We start from the raw sequence: 23,795 nt of genomic DNA, 5'->3' as shown, positions 1-23,795 counted from the left end.
AATGTAGCTAAGCTTAACATTCATATTCAACATTACAGAAGCAAAAAAATAAATAAATCCCTTCACACTGAATAACCCATCCAGACCAAGACGTTCTAATCCATGCAAAAACTGTTTTCTTACAAGTAGTTTCAACGGAATTAGGTAGGCATTAGCTGTGGTAGTGTAAAGAGAATGAGGCATCTCTTTTGTACCATGATTCTTGTTATCAAAATGTATTTTTTGCAGTGCCATGGATATGACTCAACTCTTTCAGTGACAAAAGCAACATCTCTTAACCTACTGCAATTGTGATTGCACACTAGCAACGCCTTTAACTTTTGGCAAGTTATTAATTTACTTTTATTTAGAAACAGCCAAGTAAGAAACCTAGTAGTGCATGAATAAAGTATAATAAGGCCCAAACATGTATGCAGCCAAATGAAAAATAATTATGGAAAATAAAACATGACATTTCTAATCAGCTCCCTAATAAAGTCTAAAAATATAAGAAATCCTATTTGATTAAACAGACAGAACTGCTCTTTCACTTAAGGGATAGCTGGGTAATTATTCAAACCTGTACAAGACTGGATTGTCAAGTGAAATAATAATACAGAGTATCTCAGGATAATGAGACAGATCTTAAGGCCATTAGCAGTGGCTCTTATCATGATACCAGCCAAAGTTTCCCAAGAAAGAGAGAATATTTAAATGAAAACTAGTTTGACTTGTACATTTGAACAGCTTAGTACTGTCTCACAGTTTCCATTCTGTTCTGGAGAGAAAGGTGTCTATCATGTAAGACTGTGAAATCAGTCAGGCTTTACAGACTGAAATCCCTGAGGGCAGAAATTAGAATGAAAAATAATTTGAAAATGGAGTCCCATTGCAATCTGTACAGTTTCTATTAAGAGTCTATCCTAGTGAGGTTTTAGGTCTAGTTAGACACCCAGTTGTCTTCTTTCCCAACTCTTTCTCTCTCAGTGAAAACAACCAAACCCAATGTATACCTTCTCTGACTTTATGGTTGACGAGAGGAATTACAGCTTTAGAAGAAAGAGCTTCTAAGATTGTAAATGGAGGAAGAGATTATCTTTTTTTCTTTGAATGAAGTCCTGTTTATGAGACTTTTGTATATGCATGCTTCATTATCTTACATTTGTTTGTTTTTAACTGCTACAGGGACAGGAACAACTAAATAGCTGATGGTCACAAAGAAGCTAGCTAATCCCTGGGAAAACAGTTGTCATCTTGCACTTTATACAGCACAGCACAGCACAGCTAATGTGTCAGCAGTTGGCATGGATTAGACATACTGCTTGTTTTAATATCCTCCTTATAAGCCTCTCCCAGGTAGAAAGGTTTCCTAATACCAGACCAGAGCTAGGTTTGGCATGCTTGCCATACTCCAGTGAGGAACTCTCCTCCTCATCTTAATGAACACCTCCTCAGCTGAATGCATTTGGTGATGCTTGGACAATTAGACTAGACTAGGTTTTACAGCAGTTTAAGCAAGAATGACGACTAAGATTTGCAAATCAAATATTAAAAGACTGATTAAATATTTTACAACCTTTTTACCTAGGCTCCGATTTGAATTTTACTTCATCTGCTAGCCAGAGATATGGTGAAGGTTAATTGATGGAAGAAGAGTAAATAACAGATGATGCTACTGGGCCTATGTATGCAAGGCATTTAAGAGTATTCCTAACCTCAAGTGTGCAGTCACTGACGAGCTCATTTGTCTCACTAGGTTAGTGTCACTAGGGCTCAGATATGTGATCAAATTATGGCAGTGAAAGTGGTTTAAGCTTATGTGTTTTTCTTTGTATTGTATATTTGCACATGTCTCAAATGACACCAACTAATCCTTTAAATTGTATTAATTTGATCATGTATCTGAGTATCCAGTGCAGTAAATTGGGATAGGTGGGTATGAAAAGTGGAGATGATGCCTTTTAGAAGACAAATTGCTTCCATGGAGAAGAGAGACATCCAGCTGAACAACTACAGCTCAGTCTACTAGGATTAGACTATAAATCTCTCCCCTTTCTCCTTCTATAAGATCAAGGGTTTGTAACTTCTCCTCCTGACTTACAGATTGCTTTAGTGAATTTTGATTCTTTTTAAAGGGGGAGAATTAAAAAAAGTCTTACAAAGTAATTGTTGGTCAGTTTGGGGCTATCTGACTGGGCAAACGATCACAGCTGGTCAAATCCACCTAGATCTTAAAAAAAATTTAAAATTAGAAGCTCACCATCCAGCAAGTGTTTTTAATGTATTTGGGGATTTGTGTTGAAAATTTAAAAGCAGTCCAAATATTTGGCTTTAGGAAAGTACTGCTGAGCTTGTCTGAACTCCTTTTCAAGACATGTTTGGTAAGGATTTGCACATAGCAAAGTACAATTTACGTAATGAGCTGGAAGAGTTATCAGACTAATCATTTTTAATGGAGATTCCTTGTCTTTAATACAGAGCTGTGGCAGTTTAGGCTGGGTCCTTCCTGTTTCTGCCACATACACTACACCTCCAGGGTCCTGCGTGTCCAACCCAGTAGGTGGACACAGGAAATAGCGTATTTCATACTCCTAATATCCTGTGCCCTATAAATCCATCAGCAAAGTCTTTCTCTTCCTGTTTCTTCCCTCTCTGCTCTTGTGGGAGATGCTCCCTGTTGGGTAACAGTAGGGGAGTATCTCAAGGCCTCTTAGGCCTGGCTAGGCCTAATGCCAGGAGGAGAAGGTGGAGGGTTAGTCTCAGTCCTGGCCAGCCTAGCAGTGGGGGGCAGGGAGGGTGAAGAAAGAGCCCTGGGGGTTTTGGGTGTACCCTCAGGTGGGGAGATGGGAAATGCTGGGGACATTTTGGGTGTGGTGGAAGGGACTCTGTACACTTTGGGGTATCTTTGTCACTGCGCTTGTAGTTTCTGTAAAACACTAATGGCTTTTCCATTTAAGCTTTCCATCACTTCTGCAATCCATTTGGGTGAGTGTCACTCTTTTGCCCCTCACAGGGGCAAGAGAGGATCTGCCTGGCCTCAAACCAGGACAATTTAAAAGCAGTCCAAATATTTGGCTTCAGAAAAGCACTGCTGAGCTTGCCTGAGCTCCTTTTCAAGAAAAGGATTTGCACATAGCAAAGTACAATTTACGTAATGAGCAGGAAGAGTTATTGGACTAATCATTTTTAATGGAGATTCCTTGTCTTTAATACAGAGCTACACAACAGAACTTAATAGCTTGTGGCAAGTAAATAATTTACACATGGATTGTGTCTGAATACAAATGTATACATAAAATATCACAGACTTAATGAAGCCTTTGGGGTGCTTTTTTAAAAATCAATTTAATTGATTCTGCTGATAGGTCTGCATTTATATTTTTGTAAGCCACATTTCTCTATACCTGTGCATGTAGCACACTGGTGACTTTTAAGAGAGGCAGGGAAAACCCTGCACATGAAATTAGAAGCTAAGTACACAGAAAGTAGGTATTTTGTAAGTGTCTCGGGTAAGACACTTGGAAACAACACTTGAATGTGACCCAGTGGTGTGGCTCATTTAGAAACTACTTATCAGAAAAGGTCAGCCTCTCAGGAATGCTCATGACTATTCAGGATGTTTTGCAGCGTTTGAGCCCAATGAAGCTGGTAATGAAGAGTCTTCCCCTTAATGTTGAACATTTTGGGGTATTCAGCTTCAGTCAGCAGGGTTCCTTTTTACTGGCTTGGGCTTCCACTAGAGTGGGGAGAAGACAGTGGCTGGAGAAGTTTAATGTTGTGACAAAAGCACAACTGAAACTAGGAGGAAAGTGGTTGGATGGAAACATAAGTGTGTTTCAAAAGGAGAGGGACAGGACGATGGCTGCTTTACCACTGGAAGCACCAGCTTATCTGACAGGCCAGAAAGCTGGTTTTCATGACTAAATATGCCCACAGCTTATCCTCCTTCTTTCTAACACACCAGTTCTTGTTGCCATTAACTCATAAAAGCTGTGCATTAAAGGAAAGCGTGGTGACAGACTCTGGAGCTGAGCTGGTGGGATCGAAGAGAGCAGCGGGGAGGCCCGGGTGTCCACAGAGATCCTTGCCCCGCCATCTGCCCCTGCCTGCATGCCCCACAGAACCGCCCCGGCCCGCCTTACCTTTGGGGTGCCAGGGATCCGTGAACTCGTACTTCCCCACGCCAATCGTCCGCAGCATCTGCACCCCGTTGGTGTTATCCGGGGCACCTCCCGTGTTGGGGGGCAGCGAGTTGGCCGTCTGCCCATTGGTAGTTGGTGCGCTACTGGGCAGGGCAGCTGAGGGCAGGGTTGGCGGCGGTGGCGGCAGCATGGGGCAGGCCAGGTGACCGTTGCCCACTGCTCCAGGGCCCGGGTGGGGCACAGGGCCCACGCTGCTCATGGAGGACATGCTGAGGGGCTGGCTGTTGGTGTACAAGGGCTGGCTCTGGAGGTTGACCACCATGTTGCTGAGGGGCTGGGAGGGCTGCGGCTGGAGCTGGTAGTGGGTCGGCATCAGTGGGAGCTGGGGGGTGACGTGCGGAGGGAGGGAGGGTGTGACGCCGATGACGGGGGCCTGGACGTTTGCGGCTGGGCTGAAGGTGGGCGGCTGTGTCATCCCATAGGAGTGCGTAATCAGGGCGGGCTGGCTGCCTGCCGCCACTGTGGTGACCCAAGGCGCTGCACCTGTGGCACGAAGGAAGGCTGGCAATGGTGGCAGGCTTGGCACAGGGGAGACCAAAACAAAAATAAGCCACCCTAGAATTTCCCTCCTGCACTTGCACCCATCTCCTACATGGTATCTAAAGCGGTTCAGGGTCTGGAGCCATTCCCAATTGGTAAGTGTGTAAAATTGCTATGGTGACAAAGCGCAATTGTTAAAATACTCATCAGGTGACATGTGGCATGTTTGCAGTTTTATGTATTTTGCACTTTATGCAGCTTAAGCGTAGGCTTCCAAGAAAATTAACCTCTTTCCCCACCATGCTTTCATGGCTCCCTGACAAACACTCTGTGTGTATAATAATGGTGCTCCAGCCATTACAAAGGAATTGTAATTAGATGTCTGGCATAGTAGCACAATGTATGATATGTGTCTGGAAGCTGGAAATCATTTCAGGTAGTTCTGGACATAAAAGTGGTCTTGAAGTATTACAGAATTTCTTTTCCTCTGGTGAAGGCACAGAAGGAGGAAAAAAACCACAACCAACACCTACTCTAATGAACTTGCAGGCATTTTAATCTGTTTATGTTAGCCCCAGCACAGAATAAACTTGAGGGGGTCTTTACAATGAGAGAAAACCCAGCTAAAGAATAAAGAAAGCACACACAATGAAGTCTAATTTATGGAAGTAAATGGAGATAGTGCACTGAATTCACTTTGAACGATTTTCCCATGTAGAATTACAAATAAGATTAGAAACATACCTGGGTTTTCATTCTCCCTCATCTGTTTAGATGGAGGCTCATCAGTGTCCCAGGGCGTGGACTGATTGATGGGTGTCTGTCCCCACCTGACGCTTGTTGCAAGTCCTTGAGGCTGATTTTCAGTCTTGGAAATGCAAGGTGTCTACAAAAGAGAGAGAAAAATACAGAATAAAAATGTTTAGACTATTGGGAATCATTACTGTTCCTCATAGCTAGCTTGCTTGTTTGTTTGTTACAGTCCAAGAGGATATCCTAAGGTCTTTAAATACCATTCTCCTCCAGGCTTGCATGACATGTCTGGAAACACAATATATTTGAAAAAATACATTTTGAAATGTATAAATCCACATTTATATATTAAAAAAAAACCCACAGTAAAATGGTATTTTTAGAAAAAAAGCTGCTTCTTTTGCCTTGAAAATAAATAAAAAACTAAAATAAATAAAAAACTACAACCAAACCACAGATAGGGTAATATCCATTCAGTCACAGCTTCTGTTTACACAAACTCTTCCAAAAATGGTGAGCTTTCTTTAGCAGAAGGCAGAATAAGAGAGACGTATTTACAACTGCAGGACAAATTACTGTAGAACACTAAAGAGAAGTCTTATTATTTACTGTCTGTCAACCCTTAAAATTGAATGGCAATAAAAAAAAAGCAGTATAAAAGTCATTGGCTGCTAAAGTGGGTATGTTGGCAGTTCTTCAGAGATGTTAAAATAACTGTAAAGTAGGGGAAGGACTGGGACTGAATAATCATCAAAGGAGATACGATCTGAAAGAGTTTTCTTGATAAAGAAACTATCACATGGATTTAAATGCTAAGCCAGCTCCAACCCTGCAATTTTAGGGGATCTTCCCAAACAACCATGTCCTTACTGAGGAAAAGTCTGTGGAAAAAAAGGGCGCTCCAACATGTCTTATTTATTTAACCCTGCAGCGTATTTCATTGCTGGAAGATTAAAAGTGGTTTTGTTTTGTTTTTACTGGTGTCAGAACCCCTAAACCAAGAAAACGGAACCAGCTGCCTGCTGCTGAATGAGCATTGAGGACAGAAGCCATAAAGGAGACCAGTCTGAGTGATTGCTTGTTTGCCTTACATCTGGGAAGTAATTTAGCTCTCAGATGGGGTACAGTGGCTCCATAAATGCCCTGGGTCACATAGTACCAATGAAATCTCTGTCAACACCAGCACCTTTTTTCACCATCAACCATACCTCAATCACCCCATGCATAGAAGTCATTAGCAGACTCATTTATGCCCTCTGCAAATACACACACCTTTCCCATGCCCATCAGTCATTCCTTGCATTTTTAAATCCATTGAAGGTGCCTGCTTATTCCTGCCCTCCACTCTACCCCACTAACATACCTGCTACCTCCTCTGACCTGCTTCAATTCTCCCTCCTTCACTTAAGTGCCTCTGACACCTCCTATCACCCACTTCTATTTCCACCTGAGCTTCATCACCCTTGAGCTCTGGGAATTAGGAGTCCTGGGTGCAGATCTTGATGCAAGAGTGGGTTTTTGCTGTGTAGTTTACTTTGCTTCAAGAAGCCTCAATAGGAATAACTTCCCCACTAGAAATGCTATACTTGGTTAAATGCAGATGATCACAGGGAAATGTGATCTCCTTTTTATGGAATCTTGAAGTTGAAATTTTCAGCTTGTGCCCCAAATATTATTAATTCTTTTATTTTAAAAATGCCTAAATGTATTCTTTTCCATGGATTTGCAGGTCTTTTTATTTTTTTTTATATTGTAGTGGTTTTTTGTTTGGTTGGTTTTTTGAATTTAACTTCTCCACATTTCCTTCTGCCCCCTCCATTTCAACTACTTCTACAACCTTTACAATTGAAATAAAAGGGAAAGCAAAAAAGAGAGGTCATACAGACAAGCAAGAGCTCTAGGATTCATTCTGTTGCATTCATGGCAAAGAGCAGGAGGGGAAGTTATAAATCCCAGTTTTGAACTGCTTTCTATCAATAAGTTCTTGAGAAAAGGCATAATCTGAATAACTTTGGGTTTTTTCTTGTACAAGGTGTTACAAATGAGTTATCTGCCACACAAGGTCATTGACAATGGAGGATAAAATGCTGTTGATGGTTTACCAGTTCACGATAGCAGTATCCCTTTGGATCTAGCTAAACTGTTCAACAGTGGCCAAACCACTCTGCAGTAGAAAAGGAAAGAAAGAAGAAAACACTGCCAGCATTCTCTACCTATAAATCAGTTAAGATACCTCCCCCAGAAACACTGTGGTAAATGCAACACAGGAAACTGGGCATTTTTATGAATCATCAAACACAAACAGGAGGATTCACAACTCAAATCATGCCCCGCACATTCTATGTGTGGCATCTGTGTTTCTTTGTTGTATAAACTGGGTCTTAAAAGTGGGTTTGAAATAAACACCTCTCATTATTGCATGGTATTGTCAAGATGTGCAGCATCTTGTGTAACTTTGTTACATCCCCAAGCTGCTTTAAAACAGTGTTGATAAAAATATTCATGTTCCTTAAATAATATAGAACCATACATATGCTATAATTTTAAAAAGGACCCTTGTGTTCTGTACAGAAAAGGTAAAAAACGGAGTATGTGACACAGCTCTCCCCAATCCTACAGAAATCCGGTTGCCTATTTTGCAACTGAAAGCTTGCTTTCCAGAAAACTAGAGCATCATATCACACACATTGGAAACTGGTGGAGTTAGCATCCAAATCTAGAGGTAAATTCCATACTTTGAGCCTTAATAAAGATGAAGGAGGCTTGCAGGTTTGCTGCCAATAAATACTTCTCCTCCTCTTCCACATAATGTATTTTTTCCACTTTTTTTTAACATAAATATGCTCACAAACTCTGCTTCTTAGAGGCTCAGTGGGTTTAAATTAACAAGTCCAACACACTGCTTTCAAACTTTACTCCTGAGCTTGTATTTGTTTGATCAGAAAAAGCTAGACATTAGAATGAAATCACATAATTATAGAATTGTATCAGTTGGAAAAGACTTCTAAGATTACCAATTTGGCGCTAAACTATGTCCCTTAGCACCACATCTCTATGTCTTTTAAACACTTTCAGGTATGGGGATTCAAACCACCTCCTTGGGGAGCCTATTCCAGTGTTTGATAACTCCTTCCAATATCCAATCTGAACATTCCCTGGTGAAATTTGAGGGCATTTTCTCTCAACCTATCACTTGCTACTAGGGAGAAGGGACCAACACCCACCTCGCTACAACCTCCCTTCAGGGAGCTGTACAGACGGAGAAGGTCTCCCTTCAGCCTCCTTTTCTTCAGATTATACAATCCTATTTCCCTCAACCCATCCTTAGAAGACCTGTTCTCCAGACTCATCACCAGTTTCATTGCCCTTCTCTGAACCCACTCCAGAACCTCAATGCTTTTCTTGTAGTGAGGGCCCCAAAATCAAACTCAGTATTCAAGGTGTGGCCTCATGAGTGCTGGGTACAGAGGCATAATCACTTCCCTGATCCTTCTGGTCATGTTATTGTTGATACAGGCCAGGAGGCTGTTGGACTTCTTGGTCACCTGGGCACACTGCTGGCTCATATTCAGCCAATTGTTGATTAAAATGCCCAGATCTTTCTCTACATATCACACACTCATGAAACAAATCACAACACACATTCTTGAAAGACTTCAGACAATAATGGTGGTGGAAACAGAAAAACAGCTCACTTTTTCTTTTTTTTTTTTTAATATACACATACTTCTGCACTTTGATCTAATTTCTGCACTATTTTTCTTAATACATGAAGGGTTACATTACAAGTGTTACATGTCTCTGATCCAATTGCAGCAACTACCCATCTGCGTATCTGGAAAGCAAAATGATTTCCAATGCTCTCAAACAAAGGAACTTTCTGTCCATGTACTCGGGCACACGACAGCGCTCTATTTGATGCTTTTAATGTACAACACAAATGACCAAAAAATGGTCTGTATTATGCTAGTTGTGTAGGGGGAAGAGATGTGTTCCATTAGTGATCTGCAGACTTCACAGAAACTAATTGTACTATGTTACACTTTTATCTTTCGCTTTCATGTCAGACGCTTGTTTGAATTAAACACGAAACACATGAAAAAAAGAAATGCATTACAAAATCTACTGGGTATACATTTTAAAATGCTGCCAAATGTCTATTTACATGAAAAGACAAGAAGGTTTCTAAATGGTCTGTTGAAGCTTGGCTAGTCAACAGCAGCATTGGCTATTTAATTGCCTGAAATTCATGGCAGACTACAAAGATTACTAAATTAATAATCAGCATCTTTGTAGCGCCCCTAAAACATTTAGTCTGTGCCCTTTGTCATGGATAGAGTACCCCAAATACAAATCTGAGGATTTTTTCCCTCTTTTGTTTGAAATGGCCATTAAGAACAAATAAAATTTTTGGTGGAAGCTTGCATTTCACCTCATGCCTGCCACTTTGAACTCCAGCAGTGAGCAATTTCCCACTTTTAAGGAAATTAACAGCAATGCAGATGCACAGGCAGAATGGAGCATGATGGAACAATTTCAGAATTACATGAGACTAATACAGACAAGTTGCCAAGTTGTCGATTTTTCGTAGCTCTAACAGTCATAAACCATGGCCCATAGGCAACAGTAATTGGTGTACAGCTGGTCCACTGAACCTTATTAAATTAAAACATTAAAAACCTTCAGATTCATGGGGCTTTCCAGAATATCCACAAGAAAGTTCACAAGTTCACAGCAATCAGTTGGTGCTAAATATTGGGAATTAGTGATTCAGTGTGTACTGCATAAATTTACATGGTTACCATTAAGTGTTCAGGAGGGATAGCTACAACTAAGTCTGCCTGCAAGTCCAAAGCTTTGCAAATCTTTTATGAAATAAGACTTAAACCTTTTTACATCAATGGCAAAATAAAACCTACTGCATTTCTACCAGCATTACAGAGCATGTTAATGGAATTAAAAAAAAACAAAACCAAAACACCTCAACACAACAACAAAAATTCCAGCATAATTTTCCCCAACCTCAGCACCACCAAACACTTCCTGGGAGGTCCTTATAACACATTTGAACAATTTCCCCAGAGGCTTGTAAAACTGCTGACATATATCCTGCTATGGCTCAAAGTGCTAAGACCTACTCAAACAGTTTCATGAGCAAAAAAAAGAACTAATCTGAATAAAGGGATCCTATTTGTGGTTCCCAGCAACCAAAATTATTTTCCTAAGGCCTTCATTTAAAGTGATAGATGAGAAGTAGTGATTCTCTGTTCCAATTATCCAAAAGAGATTGGGAACGGCAGCTTAATACTAAGATAATGTATCCAATATGCAACCCACTCTATTTTCTCTCTCCATTGAAAATAAAAAGGCTAAGACACATGCAAGCATAGAAGCAAACATTCCCTCCCATGAATTCTGATTTTATGGCCTGTCATAGGTAAAAGCAACTTCAATTTAATGAGGGAACTCCTTTTAAAGCTGTTAGCTATGCCTCGCTCTAATGGGTAATGACTGGTGGCCCTGACTGGGTTTTAAGCCTGAACGTGTCTGGTGCTCTAAAAAGCTTAGTGGTCTCTGCACCAAAGAGTTTATGGTCTAATTTGCCATTCATACTCCTAAATATTGCATGAAACAGGTATTATTTGTGTGGATGAGGCATGCATATAAAATCTGAACCACAGAGGGATAGATCTTCAATTGGGATAAATTCCTCTACTCTGCTGGACAAGATCCCAAGCTTATTTCTGATTCTGTGGCCAAAGAAGCTCTTAAGGATGAACACAGAGCTTTTAGAGATTCAGTGATGACAGCAATATCTTCTAGCACTGGCTTTTGGGCAGTGGTACAGAAATGAAACTGTTGTTTTAAGAGATGGATGTACTGTAATGTATTAAAAACCTAAGAGATATGGACAGGCCAGCATGCAAGAGCAACAGAATGAGCTGTCCTGCAGTAAAACCTCATTCGAGAACTTGCTCACGGGTGGAGAGAACTCATCTACCTTACAGTTCTCATCACCGGGCAATTCTGGGATGACACAGAGTTGTTTTTCTCTTTCCAAAGCTAATGTGGGAGCAGTGAGAAAGAGAGTAATACAGTTAGCTCAGGGGAACAACGTTACTACCTTGCATAAAAGACAAAAGAAGTCTTAGTTCCCTCTTGAGTGCAGAGAATAATTCAATAATGGTATCTTAAACACCATTGAGTGACAAGCCACCACCCAGTGTGAGCTCTGGAGCACTGAGGTATAACCTCCAGGCAAGACACATGGCTTAGCAGCAGGACACAGCCTGTGTTCATGCCTGTTTTATAGAGGATTTAAACACTCCCTCTTGTGAGCTTAATGACACAAACTTGGAGAAACCCAGGAGTGCAGTGGGGCCCATGTCTCATACAAGCATAACACAACTGCCCACACCCAGCCCCAGTCCCAGATACATGCATGGAGGAGTTTCTCACAACCCAGTTCTAAGAAGGCAGATGCATAAGCGTGTCAAGCTTCTTGTCCCTTCCAACATCACCCCCATCTTTCATAGACTGAGCCTCTTTGCCATCCCATTTATATCTGCGCTTTAGTTACCCTCCTAAATAAGACAGTCAAATCCCCAAGCTCTGACAAAGCAATGGAAGCTAACTCCTTCCTAGGAATGGGTCAGCTGTTACTGTCTCATTAATCCTTTCTAAGGCTCACTGTCCACATTTGCAACAGGTTTGGGGAGGAAAAAGAAGGAATGAGGTTATGGAAAAGGGGAGAGAAAGATGAGATAGAAGAAGGTGTTGATTTGACCACAGGTGGTATGTACATCTTTCTGGTTGCTGTGCTGGCCAGGACATTCACCGCTGTCACACCAGTGCTCCAGTAAGGTGCTCAGAAGTAGCTGGGGATGAATGAGGGACCATGGAATGACAAGAAGCGCTTCATAAATGGCACTTTGTATTCTCTCTTGGCAAATTTCACCAGCAGAGGCTCAGGTACTCACCCAGCTGCCTTCGTTTCTCAGCGAGAACATCAGGGAACGAAGCTGAGGTATCGAACCAAGGTCCCGGCTGCGACACTTGCTGCTCCAGGACACCAGGGACATCAGCGCACGACACTGGGTTCGAGCACAGAAGCCCCACTTTAGCCTGAGCAGAACCTCCTCTGCTAACACGGTTGGCATGCAGATCAAACCCAAATCAGAGCAAAGCTACGAATGTAAAATCATCTCACAATGGAGGGGAAAACGCGCGACATCAGGAACATCACGGCAGCACGTACTACAGAGAACATGCACTACGCAATGCAAGAGGGCTCACAGAGATCCTGCAGGCATCCTATGGCAGAAGCAGATAAATCCAGTTCATCATAAGTGCTTTTTGTCAGAGAGCAAAAGGAAATATGGGTAATAATGGAATAAGTGCTTGTCAGACCAGAATCCCACGGGTGTACAAAGGATGTAACCCTTGTGTACTGGCAAAGCTATTAATGAATGACCTAATGGCAGACTGCTTGAAAACTCAACATTTATCTTGAAGGCAGATGCTGGCCACTGATAGGTTCAGAAGTCACTCCATATGGCATTTTCGTTCCAAATTTCCCATAGATTTCTTTTAATTATCCAAATAGGACCCTGAATTTAATTCTGGATCAGGGACTAAAGCAGTAAAAATATTTATAAAGTAAAAGCTGTGTCACTTTAGAGTCCAATCCCAATATTAAGCCACATCTATAAAAGCTCCCCTTTGTTCTATTGGATGCCAACATTTTACATTCAAGCCCCCTGAATTCAGTGCTTCAATTGTAGTACACACTTTGTGGCAGGAAAGTGCATGTTCTCTGCCTACACAGCAGGCACATAAAAAGAAAGAAAAAAAAATAAACCCAAGATAAGCCTGTGAGTGTTGAACAGTGTTGCGGGATATTACTGATTTATTAACTTGGCTTGATCAGTAAAGCCATCATCAAGGGCACATTTAGTTTGCACATAAATATCACTTTCTAATAGGCACTTTTGTGTGCTCACTTTAGTTTCCATAATCTGACCCAGGCCTTGGGAAGCTTTCTTTAAGAGAGAACAGAGAATTCTTTTTCTAAAAACAGGATCAAAGTATACTCGATCATGTCTCAAACAAAAGGACAGTCAGTACTGTAGAAACAGCATGCTTACCTTTAACAGCAAAAAGAAAAATAAGCCCATAGGTCCAGATTTATCACTGCCTTAAGTTCATCAGTGTCAATTGAGTTATTAAATTGTGGCTGAATTTGGCTCACAGCAACTGAAAAATTTCAACTTTGAGAGTCTTCCATCAGTAAGATGCTAATTTAATGCATAATTTAAACTCCACTGTCCTTTAACTCAGCATTAGTAAATAATTAAAAAAGGACTAAAATCCTTTTACATTTATAAAGCTGCCCCCATCCTCTACTGCAAATCAACAAAGCCTTTTCAATCAAGAATTTATTTATTCTTTAAATCTGAAAGTAAATGCTGTAAAAGAGATGAGGAGAAACTGATTTACAAGATAAAGCAATTAGCTCTGGGATATGTACATTAAGACTAATAAATTTCACATCATGTTTTAAAGGAGTGGAGGAGGAATCCCAGATATATTAGACTTTATTCAAATTCTACTGAAATGTTCAATTAAGAGCATCTTATGAAGGTAAATTATGCAGTCACTAAAATTAAGATGTGAAAACCAGGATTAGAGCACTGCATCTCTCAAAGAGGCTATACACTTTAATAATCCATGCCTTTTCCTACACACGAGATAATATCTAAAACCTGGCTATTCCCTGAAATTGCTCCAGTCTTCTTAAATATTTGGGTTGTGCAGGAGAAACATAAATGTATTCCACAGTAAAAAATACTCAGATAGTATACTGCTTTCCCCTTTAATCCAAAACCGTGTCTCTCAATGACTCTTATTGATGTACTTTTTTCTGTGCAGAGAAATGAAAATGCTTTTTAAGACCCAAACAAGTCTGTGCAAAAACAGCTCAAACCCATCAATCTCCCAGGTGGCTCTGAAAAGAAGCTAAACATTCACCAAGCTGTTCCAACCAGACATGACTGGCAGATCCTTTTTGGGAATGAGGTCTCAGGATACAACCCGACTTCCATTTGGATTCATAGATTTAATAATGCAAAATGTTCAGGGCAGGATTAGGCAGTTGGCAGGGTGTAATTTAATCTGATTTAAAGTAGAGTGCTAATATATTTTTTTTTTCTGGACACACAGACACCATTTTCTCCATTTTTTTTGGTGCTCTGTAGGCTTTACATCAAAGCATTCCTAGTCATTTTGTTTCTGTAACTCCATGCTACTGGTAGGTAGTTTCCCAGTTCTCCTGCTTTCCTTCAGCAGAACTGATTCGTGGACTAGCATGAACACTTCAGCTGCCTCAACCATCCTTCCAAAAGATTTATGGCAAACACATTGGATACCAAGCTATAAATCTAGCAAATGGCTATTAGACATACTTTGCTGTCCACAGCCACAAAATTTAAAGTCAAACAGATAATGGTATAGCTGTGGCTAGCATTAAGAGTATGCCTGCCAAAATCATGCTAGATTGCCACCTGTTTCTTCCTGGTATAGCACTCTGACTTTTGGGGTGTCAAACAGATAATCCTTCAATATGACTCTGTTTGTGGCAACCTGTGATGCTAAATAGTCCTTCATCATCCAAGGTTAAATCAGTACTGTTAAGATTAAGCTCTACTTACATTCCCTTCAACAACAAATTGGTTTATGTTCCTTTGCTTTTTATTTCTTTAGGATGAAATTTTTCTAGGTGTCCAGTTTGGACACTCCGTTGGACTCTCTAAGAAAATAAAATTCAGCAAGAGTGGGCAGCTTGGTCAAAGACTGTGCTTTTGATTATCTTCCCTTAGGTATCTTTTAAAGAAATTTTATGCTACCAAAGACATAAAACCTCCTACTGTCTTTGCTTCCAAGAAGTTAACCCAAAGTAAGCCACTCTAAAATTAATTTCCCACTCAAGAAATTTCAGGGTGGCAGGGGGAGGGGGGGGATTATGTGAGCCCTAAATAACACAGGCTGGTTCTTTAAGCCACCTAGGGATGGACAAGCTAAAATTAAATGACCTTTGGTAGGGCTACCTCAACTACAACAGCAAGTCATTATCTGATCTTCCTAATTCTCCTCCTCTGCTGTTGCAGGTCATGGCCTATCAGAAGCTACTACTTCTGTTAGGCCAGGTGCAGGGCAGACAGTGCCCTTGTAACCCGCCCCAGGATGAACTGCCAGCCAATACCTGTTAAGAGGCAGCGTGTCAACTGCTGAACTTGATGTGGCTTTCAGGAGAGGCAATGGGAGCCTTTATCTATTCTTTGTACAGCCATCACCTCCAGAAGACAAACAGAGCCTTGCTATGCCATAATAAGGCTTCAATTAGAACACAAATCTAACAATGCAGATGAAAATGGCCAACTTTGGTCTTAAGTATTGACAAGTGACAGAACAGTCAAGATAGGATACTTTCCTTTCCACACAAGAGACAAATATCTTTGATGCTAATCCAAAATCTCCTTTCTTACCCACAGCACAGTTTCTAGAGTAACCATTAACTTCGGACAAGTACTGATTGTACACTAGACTATCCAGACTTATTAGAACAAAGCACAAAATTGCTGAGTCCGTGTCAAATTCAAATGTAAATTACATGCTGATTCCCTTAAACCCATTGATTCATTAAGAAAGTTGAGTCATTAAGCAATACACTCCACAAAACACATATCCAACACCCATGCCTCAGGAATGGTCACAGATTTTGTCAGATTAGGATGCTTTGACAGGAGATATAAAGTTGGATTACATGACTGTTGTAGGTCCCTTCCAACTGAACTAATTCTATTCTATTCTATTCTATTCTATTATCATTAAATAAACCTAAGTATGTATACATATATACATATGTATCTCTCTCCCTTTTTAATACTGAAATGTGGATGCTATTAAAATGTTAATCTCTGCTTTCTTGAAGAACCCCAAACTCCATGTACCAAGGAGGAAGTAAAAACTAACAAAGTAGATGAGGATCTGCTTTTGTAATGCTGCATTTGATTAATTATATGATTTATTTTCAATGACTAGTTCACTCAATCCTGATCAAATTAACAAAGACAATGGTCAGAAATACCAGACTAAAACACAATACAAATGATTTGGTTCCAGGGGATCCAATCAAATGAAACAGGGTTAAATTAACCAGTGATTGGATTAAGCAGAAGTTGCTCTATGAAGTCAGAAATGCATCGGTACTTTGAGCCATTTGCTGTGTTTGTATGTTGCCGTTTCCAGCTCTTCCTAGAGCTCTCAATAAATTTTAAACAAAACAAAGCTCTTTTTCCTTGGTTTCACAAGCATAATGTGGAAATAATAATAAATTATTACTATATTTGACAGTATCTGGGTCTCTGCCATAGTAGGCATCCTTTAAAGAAAAAATACACTCTCATACATATCTCTTCCCCCATCAGTCTGCACCTGGAGGAGTTTACAGTCTATGTGCATGACACAGAGATCAAAAGGTGACAGAATAGCAGGATACAATCAAAAAGACGGAAAAACCCATTTAATTCTAGCATGTTAGCAAAGCACAAAGATGAAAAAGCTACTGTTCAACGAGGAGCATTAATGAAAGTTGCCAGTGATACAGCTGAAATGTCGTTCTTACCTGAAAATCAAAGTAAATACAAGTATCACAGGAAAAGTACTTCCACTTGCTGTGTACTGACCTAAACCTTGACCTGGCAACGAGGTCCTACAGCACTGAACAGAGATGTACCTTCAAATATTGAGTTCAGCTGGACCATTAGTAACCAGCTGCAAAGGGACTTTGTGTCCAAAACTAGGCAAAAGGAAGGCTGGCAACAGCAGAAGCCAGCTCATTTGGATGTAAATAGGAAAACCTGAGAGTTAGAGAGTGAAACCAAACTCAATTCCTGCCCTTTTCCCCTTTTTTTGTTTTATTTTTTCCCACCAAGGAAATAATTTAAACATTGATGGATGTGGAACAGTACTAAGGACTTTTAATAAAGCTGATTTAGGGTGCTGGCCCTGCTTGCAGATCCTGGCCCCACATGTTACACTAGGGTGAGGAAGAATGCTGGCCTTCTGACATGTCCCTTACATGGCAGTGGTCCTCAGTAACACAGAACAGAGGAAAGCTACACAGCCACCAATAACACTGCACACATTAGGAGCTAAAGTAGAAGGTGTGCCCGTAATCCATAAAAAGGCCAAAGCACATGTAAACAGGACAGATCCAAATCAACAGTCCCACTCTTGTGTCTCTTCTGGAAGTATTCACGGGTTGTATGGAAAGGCATGCTCCCGATCATTGGTTACAGTATTGCTTCAATTCCCAGGAATATATTGCCTAGTAACTGTAAGCAGACATCACATCTGTCCTGTCACCTTATGAGATTTACTCACTTGTCATCACCTTAGGACTTTTCCTTCATGCCGGGAACAAACCAAGCTAAATATTTTGGCATGTGATAGCTGACCTCTGTAGTGTGGGTTGGTCTTTCTCTTGACTGAGACCTCTGGAGACATCTCTGATGATCAGCGAGCTTGCCGCAAGATCTGGCTTGTATGGCTAACACAGCAAATGTATTGTAAAGCACTGTCTCTTCCCAATGAAAAGACATTTGGCATTATAATTAAGAATGCATTATTTTTTTTCTCTTCTGTCCCCTTAAAGAGTATTTTATTCATGTGTGCAGGGTTTTTTTCACACTCTTCCTTGACATGACTTTTTTTTTTCAGTCTCATTGCAATTTCTTTTCATGAGTATTCTCAGTTTCATTTTCTTACTTCATTTTCCCCGTGTCTCTATCTCTCTCTCCTCACCCTTTCTATCATGTTTTCTCCTAAGTGAAATGAGAACCCTATTATACTCGCGTTAGAACTGAACTTTCAAATCCATCATGTGCTAGTGGGCTCAAAATTAGGCAAATAAATTCCCTCAACCCTACAAATTAAATTGAGTCTTTGCATATGTTCTTTTAAGAGCACAAAGATGTCAAGTATTCACCCAGCTGTCACAAGATATGATGAGCAGGCATTTTGTATTCATTTTCTAAACCGTTTGTCGGATTTAACAGAAATGCTAATGGATCCAAAAGTAAATTCTAATCTATTCTAAATATCTGGTGATTATTTGTATTACAGTAGGACTTAGAATTTTCAGCTGAAGACGAGGGCACAATCTCAATGCATTTTGCACACACAGACAAATACCATTTGGATGATGTGCAGGCATTATTTTTTACATTCTACAAATTTTATTTCATTATTTTAACTAACACTCTCTTCATAGGTATACTCAACTTCACTTAAGAATAAAAGTACCATCCGCTTGCAAGCATCATTACCTAATGCATCTGCTGTTGAAATCCAGGTCTTACTAAAGACAGCAACTGTCTCCTGGCTGTAGCTATTTAAGGAAGAAAGCTGTCATGAAGGTTAGACTTTATTCATCCTTTGTTTTAATGAAAGCTCACGATGGGAGTGGGGCTGAGCAGGATCATCCTCCACATGTGTTTGGGAGCTCACAAAGAGCTGCTGACTCTGGTATGGTGGACATTAAATGGCACACCAGTAACTGGTCCGTGTATGTCCAGCACATCACAAAAATGTAGGATTCACTGCCCTGGCACTGAACACATGAACAATGGGCTATCCAAGACATTCAGGGAACCTACGATGGGATGAACATATCCTGGAGAGTTGTTCTATATGTAGTACCCTGTCTAAAAACCTATAGGCCACCACTTAGAGCAGGAGGGCAGCAGATACTGGCTGTCAGTGATAATCCACCACCCAAATCAATACTGTTGGCAAGCTTGCTTCATGGATATTTGTGATTAAAGAGCACATTTTCCAAGAATGTATTGTCAGTCCCATTGTCTTGGCTCAATTTCAACTCCAGTAATTAAATTTCTGCCTGTCTAATATTCCCCTGCCACTTTGAGGAGATATGGCAGCCCTCTCCTCATTCAGTCTCACATTGCTTCACAGCATCATGGCCAAACTGCACACACTTTATTAGTGGACACATCTCTTCCTGTATATATTGTACATAGCACTTACTACCCAAACAGCTCTGTGATTCTTGAAAAGGTGAAAAGTGCAAGATATTATTATTGTTGTAATTTAAAAGATTGTTTATCTGCCTCTGGAAGCAGTCATCCTGGGACACCTTTTAATTTCCTTCTCTTTCATGAGTAAATTTGTACATTTAAATTAGTTACCAAAGGTTGAGCTAGGTAAGTCTCAGTTTGTATTCTTTTTATTTTACTAATAAAAGTAAAATATCTATAAAATGTGACTGTCTACAGCTTTTCAATATCCAGCTTCAGGGAGTTCAAGCCCTTTCAGATCTATCTGGGAGAGCTAACTCCACCAGCAAACTAAAAATCTGCCTCTCTCAGTGGAATAAAACTCCTGTTTACAGCTGAATAGGGCATAAAATGGGAGGTTTTAAACTTGTGACATTTCCATGTCTGGAAAAGCTGTCACACACTCTGCACAGCATCTTACCTCAAGCTGTAAGCCCAGGGGCATTAGTAGCATTAGCCCAACTGTAAGAGTACCAAAGGGATAGAATGGTGTAACTAAAACACTTTCAAAACTTCCCCAAATCTTTCAGAAAACAGAAGTTTCCCTGCTGGGAAGGGCTCTTATTTCCAGCTGTTCATGCTTGCAATCTAGCCTCATAACCATCTCAGTAGCGCTCAACTGACCGACACCTGCCTGTCAGAAATCCTGGCTCACATTATTTTGGGAGAGATCTCTGAATGCACAAAGTGAGAGCAAGTGTAGGTTTAAATTTTTTAAAGAATTACTCTCATTTTTAAAACTTAGCAACTGTTGGAAGCTGCTCTGAGCCAGAAACTGGTCAAATCAATCCTGTAAACATGGTTTTGTGGGCAACGGAAGATGCGCTAAATACAAGTCATCATCGGCTGCCTTCGCCCGCATTCTCTGCTCTCCTCCCACTTCCCAAAGGGACCATTTGGAGTGCTTAAACAATTGCGATTTTAAATAGACACCGTTAAGCATATTTTGTATTAAAATGTAAAAAGAGTGCCAAACAAAACAAGCTCAGCAAAAAAAATGAAAAGTATGCATATGAGAAAGACTAATACAGTATGAATGCATTAATGTATTCTGGAGCATTTGCATGTGTCAGAGGGAGTTTAAAGGAAGTGAGCAGAGGATGAGAAATTACAAGATGAGACAAAAAGTGACAGAAAAAAAACCACTCGTTTGGGAGGAAAAGCAGGCAGGGAAAAGACTTGTCTTGCAGATAAGCAAAGACTCTGTGTACAACATGGAGGGAATTTTTAAACACCAAGCTTTTACGAACATCAGTAAGGTTATTATAACTAACTTTGTAAGACCTAGGGGCAGCAGTTAAACGATGTAATACAGGTTCCTAATTTAGGTGTCATGCCTGCTTCTCTCCATCGGCTCTGTTAGAAGCTGGAGTCTGGCAGTCCAGGATAACAAGTGGTCTAAATTACTCATCACTCTCTGGAAGGCATAAGCCATTGTAAACCCTCTGACTATGCCCCTGTGTGCACTGCAGCAGAACCAGAGTGTGAAAGGGAAAAAAAAAAAAGCTATGACAAAGAACATCATCCAGCTATATTACAAGCAGAAGACAGACATTCAGGAACTCTGTGAAGACAATGATGACCTAAACCAAAGAAAATGGGATACTGGAAGTTAAATTATCTGTGCAGAGAACTTAATGTAAAAAGATTCAAAAGAAAATATGGTCTATGTAGTTGCAGTCTGGTTCATTTAAAGGGAAAAAAGCCAACCCCTCTCCCCCAAACCTAGACTGAACTAAGGGGAGTACATAGGAAGGAGAGATATTATTTTTTTTGCTGTTTTGGAATACCTAGTTCCAAATTTAATCTTAAACCACTCTGACATTTATCCTCATGGATAATTCAGAATACAGATTTGGGGCAGAAAAAGAATCCATAAAAATAATAAAGTAAGAGCTGCTTGCAAGGGCAGTATCAGTAAAAATTGCCCTTGGGTAAAAAATAGTTCCTACTGCTTTGTGACCTGCCCAGCTTCAGGCGATGTACCAAGATCCCAAGAACTATTTGTTTATTACTTTTTTCCCCTCCTGTGCAATCATTTGTGGCTCTCATCCAGTCTCTGATTATGCTAATTGTATTTAACAGAATTTGTATGTACTCTCCTTTGCTCTCATCTCATCTGTATATACACAAGACACATTTTTAATTTTTAACTCTTCAAAAATAAGTAAATAATGCAACCTCCCCCTCAAGGTTAGGTAAAAGTCAACCTTATTACCAGTTCTAAACAGCAAATGTACAGCATTTGTTACTAGCAAAACAAATTACCCTTTCTATATTATACAGTGCAACAAAGCTTTTAGTTAGTGTGAGAGGAATGCCATAATGTAGGAGTTTGCATAACGCAGTCAGATCATGTCCCCTAGACCCAATTTCGTTTGCATTAAATTAAATCCACCATCACAGGAAGTGCAACTTTAATAAAAAGATACAGTCAAGTTGGCTAGATCAAGAGCCTACATCATTTTGAGACAGACACTCAAAACAGAGAGACAGTGAGCTGTTTTAAAACCATTCCCACGGGTTAGCAATAAACCCCAGGACTTACATTCCTGAATAAATGACTTTTTTCTTTCTTTCTTTCTTTTTTTTTTTTTTAAATTTCCTTAAAAGTGTTCTACCAAGTAGCTAGACATCAAAACCCACTTGATTTTGGTGAGACAAAACCAGATGACCTTAATGGCCTCAATCCAGCTTCCCTGACTGTCTCTGAGGTCCCCAAACACAGTGGTGACTGGGTTATTTCATACTTCATGGAGATTCTCTGAACCTCTAAATTATTCCTTAATTTTACTAAATGGCAGCTAAAGAGAAGTGTAATTGTAAGAGCAAAGGACTTGCTTCCCCTCCTAAATCAAAGTAAGACTGGCTTTTCATTCTTTGTTTAAGTGAATTTCAGTAAAAACTGCCCAACAGGCAGCCCCATGCACTGCTGTTATACTCTTCTTCTGCTCATTCATTGCTTCTGTCCCTCCTCAGGATGCTCACCTCCTGGGCACCTCACAGGAGGGACCATCCATGCTGAACACCACAGCTGGGAATGCCTCCTAGGGCCATGTTTTGAGGGTATTAAAGTGTCATAATAACACAGGCAGCCACCAAAGGGTTTTCAAAAAGTGCTGAGGCAGAAAAGGCATTTGGTTTCTGCCACAGTCCAGAGAGGTGGAGTTAGGTTGGCCAAACTTGCAAGCCTGAAAATCCAGAGGCACTAAAAGCCTTTTGAAAGCCAAACCTCAAAGGCCTCAGTTACCTCCAAAAGTGAGACACAGAAGCATCTGGAAACACAAGCTGCTGTCTGTTTTGGGGACTGTTGGCAGAAATGAGACAGGGGATTCAGGCTGAACACCCAATCTCCCTGATAGATGAAGGGAGAGCAATGGATATCATCTATCTTGACTTCAGCAAGGCTTTTGATACTGTGTCCCATAACATCCTCATAGGTAAACTCAAGAAAAGTGAGTTAGATAAGTGGACCATGAGGTGGATCAGTAACTGGCGCAACAACCCAGTTCCAAGAGTTGTGATCAGAGTCCAGTTGGTGGTCTGTGACCAGTGGTGTTCCCCAAGGATCAGTACTGGGTCCAGTTTTGTTCAGTATCTTCATCAATCAACACAGCTTCACCAAGGGCAAATCATGACTGACAGACCTGGTGGCTTTCTTTGACAAGGTCACAACATTAATAGACAAGAGGACCTGAGCAAAGCCTTTGACACTGTCCCACACAACCTCCTGATCTCCAAACTGATATGGATTTGATGGATGGACCACTTGGTGGATAAAGAACTGGGGTTGACGGCTGCACCTGAAGAGTGGCTGTCAATGGGTCCATGTCCAAGTGGAGGCCAGTGACAAGTGGAGTCCCTCAGGGATCAGTCCTGGGACCAGTCTTGTTTAACATCTTTGTTGATGACATGGACAGTGGCATTGAGTGCACCTTCAGCAGGTTTGCTGACAACACCAAGCTGTGTGGTGCAGCAGACATGCTGGAGGGAAGGGATGCCATCCAAAGAGACCTTGACAGGCTGAAGAGGTGGGCCCATGACAACCTCATGAGGTTCAACAAAACCAAGTACAAGGTACAAGCATCTGGGTCAGGGCAATCCCAACCACTGATATAGGCTGGGTAGTGACTGGCTAGAGCTCCTCTCCTATGAGGACGGGCTGAGACAGTTGGGGTTATTCAGTTTGGAGAAGAGAAGGCTCTGAGGAGACCTTATTGTGGCCTTCCACTCTCTGAAGGGGGCC

The 23,795-nt window shown here is 40.7% G+C and overlaps 1 protein-coding gene across 4 annotated transcripts in view; it reads right to left on the bottom strand.

The window, feature by feature from the left end:
* KLHL29 (kelch like family member 29) overlaps positions 1–23,795 on the bottom strand; it is a 413,696-nt gene that overhangs the window by 138,259 nt on the left and 251,642 nt on the right. For 3 of the 4 annotated variants that reach the window (XM_054179898.1, XM_054179899.1, XM_054179900.1), the window contains 2 exons: positions 5,406–5,547; positions 4,122–4,664 (listed from right to left, as the gene is read on the bottom strand). In XM_054179898.1, coding sequence (XP_054035873.1) covers positions 4,122–4,664; positions 5,406–5,547 — 685 coding nt within the window. Of the gene's footprint in view, positions 1–4,121; positions 4,665–5,405; positions 5,548–12,394; positions 12,509–23,795 lie in introns of all 4 variants that reach the window. The other variant, XM_054179897.1, reaches the window with a different exon arrangement.

This window comes from Dryobates pubescens, chromosome 3 (genome assembly GCF_014839835.1).
Source record: "Dryobates pubescens isolate bDryPub1 chromosome 3, bDryPub1.pri, whole genome shotgun sequence".
Lineage (NCBI taxonomy): Eukaryota > Metazoa > Chordata > Aves > Piciformes > Picidae > Dryobates > Dryobates pubescens.
The sequence above is the reverse complement of the archived record's forward strand: the minus strand, read 5'-3'. Positions and strand labels throughout refer to the sequence as shown.